Source organism: Neopsephotus bourkii, unplaced genomic scaffold (genome assembly GCF_033783945.1).
Source record: "Neopsephotus bourkii isolate Nb327-2 ecotype Australia unplaced genomic scaffold, CSIRO-AGI_Nbou_v1 NB_1120, whole genome shotgun sequence".
Taxonomy (NCBI): domain Eukaryota; kingdom Metazoa; phylum Chordata; class Aves; order Psittaciformes; family Psittacidae; genus Neopsephotus; species Neopsephotus bourkii.
In genome coordinates this window covers 2,287,327-2,304,861 of record NW_026901606.1, presented here as the reverse complement: position 1 = coordinate 2,304,861, position 17,535 = coordinate 2,287,327, and the positions used below count along the sequence as shown (strand labels likewise).

Sequence of the window (17,535 nt, the reverse complement as noted above, 5' to 3'; positions counted from 1 at the left end):
CTTCCTGCAAGATCTCACTGACTTCTTTAGCAATAATGAATTATCACACTGAATGTTCAGCACAATACAGTGCTGACCTGCAGGTCTTCTGGATCTGCCTTTAATAAAAAAGAGAGAAATATTTAAAGAACGATACAAAACTACTGCCCTCTCCAGCCATAAGCAAGACTCAGATGGGCAAGTCAGTTTTAGAACAGAGGAAGTGTTAGCAAGGAAGAAGTTCTATAATGACACAAGTGGCTTACTTTAACAAGCTTTTCCCTCTACAAGAAACATTGGGCTTTTCAACTATCCTATTTCATAATTTTACATGGCATAAACAATATTACCTTACCCTTCTAAGAACTGTGATGTAGTAACGCTTGCATAGAGCAACTGCGACTGGATGGCAGGCAATAAGCTATAATTCAAGCTGCAGTTTCATACTGTAATCTCCCTTCAAATAAAATTATTACTGAAATCACTGTTGGGGTTTTTTTTTTTCTAAAGAATGCCAGTAGGACTTAATGTGAACACTTTCACAGGACTTTCTTGAATGTATGCAGTATTATTTTGATACACCTCTTTGAAATGTTTTTTTTTTTTTTATTCACGCTATGTTTGTTGTCATTTGGTTTGAGGTTTTGTTTTGACTTTAGTATTAGTTTGTCTTAAGAATGCAACCTCTTCCTTAGTAAGTTTTTGTAAAATAATGATTGTTCAATTTAAAGCAACTGAAGTATTTTAATTAAAATAATTGCTATTTTTTATTAACTCTATTTTCAGTGATTTCTGTATATTTCCATTAAATTTATTCAATCAGATTGACTAGGAAGTGATTTTCTTCCTACTGAGGCACATGACTCCTTTGAAATGGCATAAGGAGAATAATTAATAAATTCTAATAATGGAATGCATTGTACTAGGAAAAGATCATTATATCATATTGTTACGCACTGCATCCTAGCCTTGCTGTGTTGTTGCTTTGACTCCTTACCTCTTTGTTGGCTCTGTCTGCTTGAACTAATGTTCCATTCAGACATGGCTCTACATAATGAAGTTCTTCATTATACTATAAAGAGAAAGAAAAAGTATGATGAAAAATGTAATTAAAAGCTTTGAAAGATACAATTTAATGATTTAGAACTACAGTGAAACATGCACATAAAGCAAGAACAAAAGGACTTGGTTGATTTTTAAAACCTGGATGTGGGTGGTGGTTTGTTTTCTTTTTTTTCCTTTTACATGCTTCTTAACATTTCAGAGGTTTATACTTTTAAAAAGAAGCATTTAATTGAATAGATGCCAACACCCAAGTGGAGTTAATGGGTACTGTACACACCAACTGGCACAAATATCCTTTAAGCTTAAATCTGGATAGTATTAAGAGGTCATTTTTGATACACCACAGTCACAACTCCCATTTTTTTTCTACATATAAAAGAAGTCTTGACAAATAGTTGAGGCACCAACTAATATTTTGCAAGGTTAATAGTGGAACAACTAGGCCAAAAAGTCTGTAAGCTTCAATCAATCCTGGACATATCTGACAAGAGTCAGAATTTCAGTCAAGCAGAGTAGCTTATTATACACTAAGTCATGAAGATGTGACAGATCTCTTAGGAATTATCTGCTTATCTTGCAAGGTCTAAGTAAATTAGATAGTCCATCTGATTTTCAGAAGCATCTTAAGCATTAAAAAGTCTCATCTGCAGTCAGTAGATCTTGCAGACTCGTGGATGCTTAAGTCACTTAATTGAAAATTGGACTTGCTTAAATCTTTTAAACCTTTCAACACAGGTCAAACTAATATAGAAGTACCTTCAAACAGTCTAAATTAGTTGTACAGCCAGAGTTTTAACTTAATTACTCCTCTCAATTAAATATACTGTAGAAGTTATTGCAGATTAAACTATAAGGCCTTTGCATTTAGGCTTTAAGTATTTTCACCTTTTAATATGCATTTATTGAATCAGAACATCCATAGTAAACAAAGACAGACAACACATTAAGTCAAGCAAAAAATAATAATGAAAAACATATCATAAATTAATATATGCATTTACTCTTCTTCCACCTCAATAGGAATAAAGAAAAGCTTCACATGACTCACAACAGAATATTGCTTAGACAAGGTTCCCTGTGACCGCAGGCTCTCACTATGTCTGTCTCTAGCTCAGAATTTGTTCTACTTTCTTCGGTTTAACACCACTTTTCTATGCACGTGGTCTACCCATGGACCCCTGCAACCTGTTCCACTTCGGACACTTGGCATCATCTTTCATTTTAACAGTGCACAAGTCACCACATTCATAATTACTTAATTACTGTTACATAGGGAAGAGTGTTTAATTTGAATTGCATCAAGCTATTCTTGAGGCACTGTGCTAGGCTCAGTCCTTAGCTGTAAGTAATTTCACTTGCTATTGCTAGTTTTACAGACGACTTACATCAGCATCGACACAGTAATTGATTGGTTGCATAGAAACAAACAGAAACGATCAAAAGATATTTATACATAATTTCTGCAGCAGATTTGCATGCTTCCCTAATTATTTTATTCCCATCAATATTATTTCAACATATAAGAATATGTGGATATGTCCTTTGCTCCAAAGGTAATACAAAGAAACTAGGCAAAGATTTCTGGAACACTTTAGAGTCAGTGTCCTGTGTGCATATGTCATAACAGCCAATTGAACTGATAAATGATGTGCTTTCCTCTGTTCGAATTGCTTTGCAATCTATCTCCTGACAGTTATTGCAAAATAATAATGCCGAAACTATGCAGCATCTCTTATTATAGGCTTAAGTCAAGACTATATTCCATTCTATTGTAAAAATAAAATAAAATCAAAAATCCATAACAGACACCAGTATACCAGCCCCTACTCCCAAGACTTTTCCCATCTTCACACAGTTTTTTCCAGTATGTTCATTAATAAATATACCTTCCAGTTTAGCCTTCTCAGGCTAATTTCTGTAGCTGTCATTGGAATTTATATTAAGGTCTGTTTTTTATATGATACCAATCACAATGTCTGTAATTGGTCATCATGCAATAAGATACTGAAATCTACTTGTTTCTCAGTCACAGTCTCACTTTGAAACGTCTGCATGCAAGCAAACTCAGAATTCCCTAATGCTGTAGTAGTACCAAAACTTTTTTTCCAGGCCTATCACCACCAGCGAATAGAGCAAACAACTTCCTACTCTATCAGACCTTGCATCTAAATAGCCTGATTTCAGTCTTTTAGATCTCTATAATATTCAATTTAACTACTATTTTAAGTAACTCATATCACTAGGTTTTTCCCACAGACATGTAGATGTGCATGTCTGTTAGCTGCACCATAACCCACAGGCTCCCAGCAGCTTCCTGCTACACCTTTATTGTTATTCAGTGACATAGTAAAATGGATGTCCACACTTTTACAGAGGACATGTTTGAAGTCCCCTAGCAGCCCCAAAATCAACCTACTTCAAAAAAGGATGAATAAAAATGTTCATTCTCACATAAAAGGTATAATTACATAGATGACATGTGGACAAAGCACTTTTCAGCTGTCACTGTGAACATGAGAAGACACAGATATTCAGCCTTCTGAAACCTACCAAAATTGTGCCACTATCTGCATTTGAGATTACTATAAAAAAAAAAAAAAAAGTAATCTCCATGGCAGAAGAAACAGTATTACACCAAGGTGTGTAAATAAGTATTTTTCTGTAACAGTATTCTATGGATAACAAGCATAATCTAGAAGGATTCTATTTGTTAGCAGTTCGCCCTCTTCTATATAAATACAAATGAATGCATAGCAAAGAAAACCTTTATAAAACGTATAGCAGCTTCTGATGGTGTGAAATCTTGCAAGGGTGCATTTTTAATGACCTATTAATTTTTATACTCTTTACTAACTGTATACGCTTTGTACCCCATTTTGACCTCAACATAAAAAGGACATGGAATTGTTGGGAGAAGTCCAGAGGAGGGCCACGAGGAGGATCAGGGGACTGGAGCACCTCCTGTATGAAGATAGGCTGAGAAAGTTGGGGCTGTTCAGCCTGGAGAAGAGAAGGCTGAGTGGAGACCACATAGCAGCCTTCCAGTATCTGAAGGGGGCCTATAGGGATGCTGGGGAGGGACTCTTCACTAGGGACTGTAGTGATCGGACAAGGGGTAATGGGTTAAAACTTAAACAGGGCAAGTTTAGATTGGGTGTAAGGAAGAAGTTCTTTACTATAAGGGTGGTGAGTCACTGGAATAGGTTGCCCAAGGAAGTTGCAAACGCTCCATCCCTGGCACAGTTCAAGGCCAGGTTGGACAGAGCCTTGAGTGGCATGGTTTAGTGTGAGGTGTCTCTGCCCATGTCAGGGGGGTTGGAACTTGATGATCCTAAGGTCCTTTCCAACCCTAACTATTCTATGATTCTATGGAAAAATTAATTTCAGTTCCAAAAAAAAATCCAAAAAGCAGCAAATATCTGCCTTTCCAAGTCCATGAAATCTGTAGAATTTTGATGCACTATGTGAAAGCATTCAAGCAATGTTTTCTGCTTAAAATAGTATTTCCAACTGATCTTTGGTACAACTGTCAGCTTCTAGTAAAAGACCCATGTTGTGCTTCATAGCATATATTTGATTTCTTTGACCTTGCCATAGGGTTTTGCACTGTTATTGGTGATGCCTTTCTTTTACCTGTGTCAAACCCTTAAGGTAAAAAAGGGGAAAAATCCCCCCCATCAGCAATTTGAATTCAGTTCTGTAGTTTTTTAAGAGATTTCAAATTTTGCATTTCGTGAAATAGCCTCCTGATCTTTAGTCAAAAGTCTGATTAGTAACTGCTGACTTTGCCAGCAATACCCAATATAAATCTCTTCTTAATTTACCTCAGTAAATGTCTACATTTTGCCTTTCAAGAGTATTGCATTACACTGTTTTCTTAGATTTCCTACTGTTGTGTTGTCCCATAACCCTACACTCTGGCATATGATACTTTTGCATGTTACAGTTGTGATAGCTGTGGTGTAATAACTGCTATGCAATAGTTGTGCATATTCTGTGTTTTGTTGAAGGAGGAAGCAGAAACCAGTTACACCATTTCTGAGCTACTCTTCTAAAACCTTTTATTGATTTAAACATCAGATGACATTGGTTATTCTTGATTTAATTATGTTTATTAGTTCACATTATTTTGTAACTCTATTTCTAGTTATTTCTTTGCACAAGAGGCATAAAACAAGTGGGCTAAAATCTCAACTAAGAGGAACTATATAGCTAGTTTGACAGTTGCTGACCAACATTACTGAAACAGATACTATTTGTATTCTGAAAATGTTATATACATATCTATATATACACACACGTGTGTTTATGGTACTAACACGCTTACAGAATTAGTTTACCTTCATAATTTTCATGTGCATTCTTTATCATATTTAAGCTGTCTGGAGAAAGGTCAACAGAAACAAATTCACATTCTGTTGTGCAGCAATACACAGATAAAAGATTTCACACTACACTAGGCATACTCAGATACCCAATATAGCCTAATCTAAAATCCAACAGTGAAGCCAATCCAGAAGAGGAAACAAACTGCTATTTTTAAAGTTCCACTAGAGCTACCATGTGTAACAAGTGGCACCCATGCACAGACTGCTGGTTGGAGTCATCATATAGAGGTTATGCCTTTCTCCTTCCCAGACCCCTCACATATGAGCTGTACAGATCCTGATTATTCAGCACGCTGAAAAGTAAGTTTATCCATCATCTACCCTGTATGATTATAAGGGTTCCTAAGAAGAGACTACACAGAAATCATTTATAATGGGAAATTCTACAAACGAAAACCAGGGAAATATACCACTGTGCTTTGAATTAGCAAATACTTTTATTGTAATCAATTTTGCTAACTTAATGTCACTAAAGCATTAAAATTAATGTATCATTCTTGGCTCAGTTAATATTTTGTTAATTTAATACAGAGTTTACAGTTTTATAAAAGCATTTTTAAAATTTCAGCATTCAGCAAAATTAGTACTCGTTTTATGATATTATTAATTTAATGCATGACTTGGAATTATACTTCAAAGTGAAATGGAAAAATATGCCTTTACTGTTGTTGCAGGCATCTCTGCTCATGCATCAGTGAACTGACCTTAAATTTTAACACAGGCAGCACAAAATTACTCTTGTATTTCAATATTTTTTTGCAATTCAATCATCTAGTCCATCAATTTCAGATAGATTTTGCAGCAACCTACCCATGAAAGCTAAAATTATTTTTAACATTACCCTTTTATGGTTAATCTCTGCAAAGAGCTACACTGAATCCTCCTTATATTATATATATACAGATAAAAGCATATTTAGTGAAAAATAAATGCATATGAAAGAACCCAGCTAGTGTACTGCTGGTGGCTTTTAGGTTTATTCTTGGCTGAAATGTCTTTTTTGTTTTGGGGTTTTTTTTTAGGGGGGTGGGATATTTTGGGGTTTTGGTGCTTTTTTGGGGGGTTTGTTGGTGGTTTTTGTTTGGTTTGGATTATTTTTCCTACCCTACAGCATAATTCTAAGTATTGAGTTTCTAACAATGTTAGTGTGTAGTGATCATAACTCACATTACAGACAATGGGAATCCTAAATGTCTTTTTAGTGGACATACTGAAATGTGTAACAATCCGCTGAAAAAAAAAAAAATTGAAAAGATTTTACAACTTTTTGGACAGTGAGTTTTTTCTCCTTCTTTCACTGACATAGATGCTGATTTTCACAATGCTTAATTCCTTTCCATCCTTGGCTACCCCCATCAACAAAGCCCTGTCTTACACTAGTCCAGCTTCTCTAACGTCTTGTTCTCTTCTGGCTAACTTTAAAGTGCTCTTCCTTCTTACTGTAGCAAGCACAAAAGTTTCCCATCTGCTTGTGTAACCTTTCCACTTGCTTCATTCTGGCTGTTGCTCACGTGTAAGTCTCCTCTCACATCTTTCATCACTATTTTCCTTGCACTTCCTTCCTTTGCCTCAAAATGCAGCCATGCTTTACTGTTCTCCCCTCTTGTGGGAAAAGGAAAACTCTTTAATCTATTTGACTCCCAGTTCCTGACCTGATTCCTCATAGAAGTCTTCCATTGCAAGTATTTGTTCCATTAATCACGGCACATAATAAAGCCATCCTGACTATCAGTCAGGCTCAAAACTTTTGCTTCATTTAAATAAGTGTATTGTTTGTCCAGATTTCCCACATAAAGCTCTTATTCCACCTCCAATTTTGGCCTGGAAAGAGAAAGAGGTGCTTGGCCATTTGGCCTAGACTTCCAGATGACCAGCAGTCCTTACAGAGCAATTTGGACAGGCCCTTCACAACAATTGATGTGAGCAAGTATCAGCTGTGTGCTACATGAACAGTAAGACCTTGCCTGCAAAAAGGAACTGCTTGCACATTACCTGGCTATGCCTAAATTATAAAGAGTAAAATATATTCTTTCTCAAACATTTGTCTGTAGATAAAAGCTATAAAGGATTTTCAGTGCTTTCACACCAAGAAGCTTCTTGAGTGAGCTTTGTAGTCGCATGGTTTGATCTCTGACACACCCTCTCCAGTCTCAACAAAGATCATCTACCCTGCTGGTGCTTATTCAGAGCAGTGATTTTTGCTGATCATTTAGATCACAGTAACCCCAGCTTTGCTGTGTACCTTCTTGTGTCTTCCTCTAACACATCAAATTCTAAAAGGAGTTTATAAATCCAGCCCCAGTTTACCTATGCCTTTCTTCATTGAAGCATCCTCCACTCCTTTCTCCACACTACCAGTCTCAGCTACCAGTTTGGTGCATTCCCAAGTAATAAATTATGCAGAAATTCTGTGACTCCATGCTAGTTTATGCACAGCTCAGTTCATCTTCAATTAAAGTTTAAATTGAAAAATAAAGATGCTTAGTTATTTCATATTTGCTCTTTTTTTAAGTCTTTACATATTATTTGTCCTGTACTATTTCTGCAAAAAATCATTGTTTTGGGTTCTAGCTACATACATTTTTATATTTTTTGTTATAGATGAGCTTTTTGGTTTTCCCAGAGGAAAAATCATCACTTAAATTCTTTTTTCTTCCTACATCATTCACAGTAACTGTCACAACTACTGATAAACACAGAGATTGCACACTGAAAAATGGCTGGTCAAGTATCTTCATAATTACTTATTTGAAACATTCTTTCAACTTAAAGTTATTTAGATTACAGTTAATCACAATTTTCTTGAAGGACAGTCAATCTTTTTTTGATACAGTATGTAATTATGTCTTCCCACTCCATGAGTTTCTGCTAATTATGCAATTATCAAGCAAGAAGATTAATATGAAAGATATTCTGAACTAAATGCTTGCTATCTATTTAAATAAATGCATGTATACTTTCAGCATATATACTCCATTCTCCATACAATCTCAATGACTTGCACTAGTGTCACTGCGGTCATTTATTTCAGTATACAAAAAACATTCCCTTTATAGGGAAAAAAAGGTCAGAATCCTCCTTACATTCAAGCACTTGAAGAAATTTTTAGGATCTATGCATATGATAAACCCATGTACTTTGAAGTATTATCAAGAGAATATCAACAAAGAAGAATTTATAAAACCGTAAGTTTTCCTCCCATACCCCCCTGCAAATCATAGGTCTGACGTCAGTTCTGGACTTGTTAAAGCCATCCTTAACTACATTACTCTTAAATGCTGTAGAAGTCACCTCTTGCCATAGATTTAAAATGTGTACCTGTACCATGGAAAACTACCTACTCCCTACACAAATAACAGGATCTACTGATGATCTAATTTATCACTGTTAGTAAGTACCAGTAGTGCCTTCGTACAGTGTACATACACACACATACATTTCTAATTTGCACTGAGGAAAGCAGGAATAACAAGAAGCTATGTTGGCATCTATTAATCCTTCTATATTAACCTGGGGGCAGAGGAAGGCAGAGCTGTAAAGGGACAGATCTCCAACTTAAAAGCTAAGATAATGTAGAAAGCTCAAGCAAACTACAAAACAGATTACTATTCTTTGCAACTGCCAAACTCAAGAGAACTCATTAAGGGGTTTCAGACTGCAAGTCATAGAAAAATAGCCTGAAGACACTGTCACCTGAAGAAACTTGTCCTGGAAAAATCACAGTGCTTGTCCAGTTGGCTCTGATGTCATTTTGCATCCATCACCCTTATGCAACATTTTTCAAGTGTATTGTGTAATGTAAAAAAAAAGAAAAAAAAAAAAAAAGGAAGAAAAGAAAGACACTCACAGCAATTATATTGAAGAAGTCATCATCTCCAAGGGTATCCAGAATAGATGAAACTGTCTGTTTTGCAATAGTCAAACGAAGCCCTTTCATACTGCCACTGACATCTACTAAAATGACCACATCTTTTGGAGAAGTTGCTGCCTGGATGTACCTAAGACAAAAGACAACTTGCTCTTTTAAATACTGAACTTCCTTTCAAATTTCTTAACATGGGTAGTCATCTATTGCCTACCATTTTCTGTTTCTGCAGTCAAATGCAATGACTCCATTCTCATCAGGTTCCCATTTAATTCCTGTTTTAAAAAAGAAATTTAAAAAAAATTATATTTTCACAGTACCTGTTCAAAATGTATCTGTGGCATTGGCCTAAGTAGCACTTAATGGAGTTTAATACTTTAACAGGGAATTATATTGTAGCATAAGAAATACTGGAAAAAATAATAAAATAGGATGAACAAACTGAGTATTTTTTTCTCACTCCTTTTTAGTCTACTGTAAGGTGAAAACTTCTTCAGGACTATTATATTCATCATAGTACTGTCACAGAAGTGTTGTCATACTAGCTTTATCACATGCTTGTGAAGCCCCTTTCAAGCCTTGAGCACTCACTACCTGTGCCTTGTCTCAACAGGTCCTGTTATACTAAGTACTTCATCCACAGGTCATACATGTGATATATTGCTCATATCCCACAGTTGTGGGTCAAAAGAAATATGATAAAAAGCAAAACTTTAAACTTCACCAGAAGACAAGAAACAGCCTTTAAAATAAGGTCTAATATAAATTACTGTATCTTAACAGATTTCTATGGAAATAATACAAGTGATCAAATTGCATTTCATTAAAACGGGTGCAAAGCAAAACTTTAAAACAAGTTTTTGAAATCATTAGGTAGTAAGATGTAAGGTTATGAGGAAATCTAAAAACTGAATAATGAAATACAATGAAGTCTTACTGTATGCATTAATAGAGCACATTATCTAAATTCAGTACCATAAAGAAGTGTCCAATCATTTTGCCCTCCTTCTCCACAGTCTATTTAGGAGTTACTTTTCTGATGTATGTATATATATTAATTAATAGGAATTCTTATGAGTACATGAGTTATCTCAGCAACTTCAACTCCAAATTAAAATTGGTTTAAAAAATCCCCTCAGAATGTTGATAACATTCACTAGAAATGTCTCTCTTAAAACTAAACAAAGAAAAAAACAACCTGCAAGTACCTGTGAAAGTCATGATTTGTGACAATACTGAGTGAAAAATTGCAGCCACACCATTCTTTGTCATACTTTAAGTAAGAACTTGTATTCTTCTTACCTGGGTACTGTCTGAAAAATCCTTTTGCACTTCCAAAGTACTGCCAGATGAGAGAAGGGTCACGATCAAAATTATCAACAAACACCTTATTTAAAGATTCTGACCAATAAACTCCATTTACAATGGCTGGATCTAGGAAGGAGAGGAAAAAAAAAGGTACATTAGATAAGTTAAAATTGCTCAGTAGACCATGTATCTGGAACTAATGCACCTCTTGTTCTGAAGAACATAATTTTGCTATTTGATTGACTCATTTAGTTACTCAGTTGACTTTCCCTAAATGCATGGAATGTCTCGTGGCAACACTTTATACAATTTTTTTTTTTTTTTTTTAATCTTAAACTTGGTAACAACATTCTCACTATATCTGAAAGTTTACATGTGGGAACAGAAAGCAAAATACCCTTTATTTCACACTTGAATGAGTTATGGTATACATACAAACACAAAATCTCATTACACTAATTGTTATTTATGTCCTTGCTTTAAAATGGTTGGTTTGGTTTACAATATCCCCATCTATCAATTCCTAAAAGCCCAGGCTGCCCAAACATGGTTTTACACTGCAGATTTGGATCAGTACTGGAAAATCAGAAATAAATCAACGTATCTTAAGAAGTTACTAAATTTCAAATTGTGAATTTTGAAATATGAGACAATTAAGATATAGTCCCAATTCAATCTGCACGTGAAGTTAGAAAAATAGAGAGGGAAAAACAGAATTAAAATCACAGGCATATTATTTCATTTGTAAAAGTGTGCATACATGCATACACAGTAACATTTGCTTAAGTGTTTGAAATGCTACTTCTGTTACCTTGCAAAATAACAGTGCTGTATTGATTTCAGAAAACTACTTAGAATGTGATTTTAATGGAGTGTAAAGAAAGTGAATTATTATCTTTTCCTACATTCATCAAGAAAAACAGCAGAACAAGGGGAACATCTCAGCTACAAATCTTTGTTACTTTCATCTAAATATTTAGGTTTACATAGACTGCTGAAAAAGTAAAGTCAACAAAACAGATGTTACTTTTAAAACATGTCTAGGATAGTTACTTGTTTCTCTAGAGGATGAAATATATACTTAAAATCTCCAACCAAGACACATATTAAGCAAACAGGTGTCACTAGTCCTCAGCTTTGTGTAGCTTTCAAAATCAGTCATTTCTGAGTCTGCAGTTACTCCAGTAACAAGATGTGATCAAGACATCACAAATTACCTACCAACACTGCCTATCCTGGCATCTATGACCAGTTTATAAAAATATGCTCTTATTTCAGCATCTCAAAATATTAATCCACTATTTGGTATTTTGACATCACTTGAGAAATGAGGCAATATATTGGGAATCCTATTCTCAAACCACAGGAACTTCCCAGAACTAGTTCAAACATTGATATTCTGGTTATGCTTCTATAAACAAGTTCTGGTAGAGCAGCTGAATCACCAAAAAGTACAGTGACATTATTGATTTACTGTTACAATACTAAGATAAGGTGATAAGTTTAATTCATCTTTGAAAAGAGCAACTTAGTTCCATAAAAGTTGATTTTGTTGGTTTAGGGTTTTTGGTTTTCTTTGTCTGTTTTTTCTTGGAAGTGTTGCTAGAAAAGCCTGTTTAGAGGAAAGCCAAGGAACACAGGAACCTTTCCTCAAGCCTCTAGAGGACTGTAAACTCACCAGGATTAGTGAAAAGCCAAATGAAACCAACAGAATAATACCATTTTAATTTATATTTAAAATCAACTGTAGTGATCCTCAAAAAGTTACATTTGAATCTCATGCCAAGCCTGCTCATTGCACCTTAGTCTTTTATATCATCAGTTCATCAGATGTCTTCTACCCTGTATTAGGCAGAAGCTAAATATTAATGCCCTTTCTCAATTAATCTGTACTATAATGTTACTCACCTAACCAGAACCTTCACTGTCTCTCCAAACCCAATGATAATTTCCTTTGAATTGTGTATACACTCCAGCTCCATAAGGAAATGGGATAACTTTAGTATTCTACCCTTTAAGCTTTAAAATGAATGTGAAATCCTTCCAATGGCATTTGAAAAAAAAAATGTATTTATATATTAAACTATCCATGCCAACCCAGTAATGGATTTTTTTCTTTAGCCCATTTATGAAGAGCTACTTAGCATGTTCGTATAGCTGTACCACAGATTAGAGAACTCCATGGAAACTGGAGCGAGCTGCATGGTACTTAGTTGCCAGCCGAGGTTAAACCATGACAAAATAGAATGAGGACGTTTTCCTTTAGCAGGATCATTCTATAGTCTGCATTAAGTTGACAACAGTAATCACTAACCATCCAAATGCTGATCCCTACAAACTTTAATGCAGCAACTCTGAAACTAATAGGAATTATTTAGCTGAAAGAAGCGTTAAGCAGACATTTTAAATAAGAGGACACAATTAAAATGTGATCTAAGATGACTGGGCTCCTTCAAAATGAAACTCAGTGACAATTCACTTCTTTCCTACACACTACATATCTATTATGCTGGTTGTTCCTTTTACAATATACCAAGTTACTTTTTATGCACCAAGCATTATTATTAATACAGCAAATAAGGTTCACACTCAGCCTAATCCTTAGGATACAATGAAAAGTGAAGTGGGAAAAAACTGTGTCCACAGTACAAAACTTCAGGCCTGCAGACTGCATGTAGAAATTGTAGTTCTTCACTGGCTACTGTACCTTCAGGCAGAAGGGTTGCAAACCCAAGCTCCTTGTTCCAAATTTGATAATGACAGTTATATGGATGCATCTCTGTCCACATGAGCTACCATACTAAATGCAACAGAGTTCCTGACCATATAGCCTCATTAAAATTTTAGTCTCATTTTCTAGTAACCTATATGTTAAGCTTGCAGTTCTGGACAATTTCCAATTTTAGTAATTTCATCAGATTGCCTAAATTTCCCCTCAGTCCTTCATATACAAACAGTATTATTAAGTTTGCTGGTGAATGTCATCTACATCCCCAAAATATTTATATGTCAACAGTGGCAAAGTAATGCTTGTGAATATTCAGAGATTTGAGGAGGGAGAAAAAGAAGAAAAGATAAAGCTTAACATAAATGCAAAATCATTAACATGATGATATGGGGCTCAAAGACAATAAGCGTAAATAGCTTTCTGCCACATTCTGAAACATAATTTCTGCTTTTGCTTCCTGGCAGTTACAGCTAAAATATAATTAAAATATTCCCATTCCCTTGCCTTTTAGATTTGCTGGTTTCCAATTATATGAGATTTTGCTCTGCTGCTGTTTGTGTAGATGTTACCTGGTTTTTACTGATATTTAATACAAAACCATCCCCCGGGCAAATAGGTACACTGACAAGAATCTGAAACAAAATTGCTGAAGAACAGCACAAACGCATGTAGCAATTAAGTTGCTGTCACAGATACTGCTGACTCCAAGAAATAGGTCTGAAGTCTCAACAAAGGCAACCAAGGTATTCAGGCTGGAAGATGTGCAATAGCCACGATTAGCCAGCTACGTTAGCGCTATAATGAAATATATTTTAGTTCAAAGAATCTATAAAAATATCTAGAATACAATAAGTCTATGGAACAAAACTAATACAGACATAATGCATTCTGTCTTCTAATTATTCCAGCAGGTGTTTTAGAGAATTAAGAAGAATAATGAGGGATTCAGTGATTATGAGGAAAGTCCAGAATACTTCCCTTTCTTGCTATACTCTGCTTTATTACTAAGAAAAGAAAAATGTTACCAATGATCCTTAGGTTTTTTTTCCCCTTTTAAATTACCTTTGTAATACAATAATTAACTTCTCCTGGAAAACTATCAAAGATGCTGGCATCCAACAACGTCAAGGGCAACCCCTAACATTGCAGAGCAGTACTGTCATACAATAAAACAGTATGAGTACAGCCTACAGGATCAAACACTGGAAAAGAAATGCAAAATCCAGCACCTTTTTGGCTCAAAGATAGCAACAATATTAGTTTAGTTTTGATAATACTGACAACATATTTAGTCTGGTTTATTTTAAAGAATAACAAAATCACATACTTTGCTGGGACATACACCAACAATCTAATAATTATACTACTCAACACTAATATGAATGCTTTTCAGGGTGGTCCAACATATTCAACAGCTGGGGCTGAATGCCAATTTTCACAACTGCCTTTGGTTTTTTCTATCTCTTCTCCTCCCTCTGCCTCTACTGGGTGATGTGGATGCCTCAGCTCACAGACCAAATCATTTGGCCATCTGTAGGCACAAAAGAAGGTGCATCTCCATTTTGTTTTATGTGCTGAGAACTATTTACCAGTGCCAGAAATCATTCCCTCCTCATAAATATATGGGATGGTAAAGACTTCAAGAGTGTGACTGTTTGAAGACATAGTAGCATTTAGTTGTTTCAGTTTACAACATTGCACTAATAACACTCCCCTTCTCCTTTCAAGTGGCAGCAGAAGAACTGGACTATGGCCAGATGTGTTTATTATTATGCTGAATTTCAGGAGTAGGTTTGGTGGTTTGTTTTCTTTGGGGGATTTTTTTGTTGTTGTTTTGGTTGGTTGGTTGGGTTTTGTTGGGATTTTTGTGAACAAGGTGGTCTGAGATTCAACTTTAGTTCATTTAAAACCCAGAATTAACAGCTTCAAACTCCTCACTAACACCAGGGACACAGATTCAGTTCTGACTTTGTAAGAGCTCGCTAGCTAATGAATTACAAAGAACATCCTGCAGCAAATCAGTGCTCCTTTGAAGTCGCCCATTCAGTTACTGACCTGGCTGATATAGCAGCTAAAAACAGCCAGTATGTGGCTGATCTGTAAATGGGTTAGAACAAAGCTCTAGAACCAGCATTTAAGCAGGACTTATGAACACAGAACATTACAGTTTTTTGGGGTTTTGTCTTTTTTCTTTTCTTTTTTTTTTTTTTTTTCTTTAAATCAAGGGATGAACTTGCAGCAAAATTCCACGTCTTCACTTACTGTCCATCCCAGGAATAAGTAGAAAGATGCTTCTTTAATAAAGCTGTTCACAGGAACCAGGCACATAGTACTTCCACCTGTCACTAACACAGTCAAACAACAGATAATTGCTTACCCAGCAACTGCTAAAAGGTTGTTAGCTAAGGAGAATTTATGTCAAAACCCAGTAATCCTGACAGATGATCACTCCGTAAATTAATCTGACCACAGACACCGGGGTATTTCTGCATTTTGAGGAAAAAAAAAACCCAGTCATTTCCACATTTTTGCAGGACATGAATTGAAGACTATAAAACCTGAAAGATTAGTTAGAAGATACTACACCACAGAACCCTGGGATGCCAGAGTGCAACTAAGAGCCAGGGTGAACATGAAAACCACTCTTAGAAACAGTTTTCCAAGTAGGAAATAGGAAACAAATGTTCAGAAAATAGGAATTAACCAAACTGAATAGAGACCTCATAGGTTCTGAGATTTCATCACAGAAGCAAAATTAGTCTTGAATACTGAAAAAAAAAAGAGCCAGTTGTGGCACACAGCAAGAAGGAATCTCTGCACAGGCTGATGGAACAGGGACTATAAGCAACCAGGAAATCTAAATCTCTGCAAGTGGCACAGCAGGAAAAGATGTCATGAGAAACAACACAGTAAACCTGTGAAACACACTGCATATTAGAGAAAAAGAAAGCAAATGTGACTGATGCTAAATGAAGGCAACTGTACTGTAAAATATTTCACACAGAACGTACCAAAAGGGACAATTTTGGCAGTTATCGTTGAAGTGATATATGACAAAGGCAAGATGCAGACTTTGAAATAAAAGTCATCCTTATGGAAATTTCTCAAGGACAGACCTGTTTGTAATTCTTTACAACAACATAACACCATGTAAATCTGTACACTAACATTCACAATAATTGCCTAATTCCTATTGCTGAGCTAGTCAGAGACATGGAATTCTAGAAATGGGCCAACTTAGTTACACTACACAATGCAGTAAGGCTGTCCTGGGTTCAACAGTAGCAGTCATCTTTTCTTCTTCTTAGTAGCTGGTGCAGTGCTGTGGTTTTGACTTTCGTCCTGGGAACAGCACTGATAACACCAATGTTTTTAGTTACTGTTCAAATGTTTAGTCTGACTAAGGACTTTGTGAGCCTCATGCTCTGCCAGAGAGGAGGGGAAGCCAGGAGGAAGCAGAGGCAGGACACCTGACCCACACTAGCCAAAGAGGTGTTCCATACCACAGCATGTCATGCCCACTATATGAACTGGGGGCAGTTACCCAGAAGGGGGAGATCACTGCTCGGTCAGGCTGGGTATTGGTCGGTGGGTGGTGAGCAGTTGTGTTGTCTTCCCTTGCTATTTCCCTTATTATTATTATTATTGGTGGCAGCAGTAGTGGTTTTGTGTTATACCTTAGTTACTGGACTGCTCTTATGTCAACCCTTGGGAGTTACATTTCAATTCTCGTCTCCGTCCCTCTGGGCAGTGGGGGAAGGAGGAAGGGGGAGAGTGAGTGAGTGGGCTGCGTGGGTCTGAGTTACTGACTGCACTTAAGTCATGACAAAGGCCCAGCAAAAAATGCTTTGAACAGGAGCTGTTAAAGGTCTCCCATTTCATCAACACATTACACCCCTCTTGCATACAACAAACGGAGGCGTAAGAACCTTTAGAGATAAATGCTTGAGCATGTAAAAATGTGTTACATTAGTACTGGGCTATAACAAACTAAACCACTACTGCTACATTCCTGGGAGTAGCAATATAGTGTGAATGTGCAAGTATCATATATGACAGTACACTTGTCTATTAGCATGAGTAGTCACCATCTGTTATCCTCTCAGATCAATGATCCCTTACTGCTGTAGTGCTCTTCCTTACATAAAAGACTGCATAATCTGAGTGGAAGTTTTACTCAAAAAATAGTTGGAAAAAGCCTC

The 17,535-nt window shown here is 36.0% G+C and overlaps 1 protein-coding gene across 2 annotated transcripts in view; it reads right to left on the bottom strand.

The window, feature by feature from the left end:
• Nucleotides 1-17,535, bottom strand: part of CACNA2D3 (calcium voltage-gated channel auxiliary subunit alpha2delta 3) — a 457,261-nt gene that overhangs the window by 241,791 nt on the left and 197,935 nt on the right. For both annotated transcript variants that reach the window (XR_009726818.1, XM_061362402.1), the window contains exons 6-9: nt 10,600-10,731; nt 9,512-9,572; nt 9,280-9,430; nt 977-1,051 (exon numbers count right to left, since the gene is read on the bottom strand). Coding sequence is in view for 1 of the 2 variants with exons in the window: in XM_061362402.1 (XP_061218386.1) it covers nt 977-1,051; nt 9,280-9,430; nt 9,512-9,572; nt 10,600-10,731 (419 nt within the window). In the remaining variant the exon portion in view is untranslated. The remainder of the gene's footprint in view (nt 1-976; nt 1,052-9,279; nt 9,431-9,511; nt 9,573-10,599; nt 10,732-17,535) is intronic.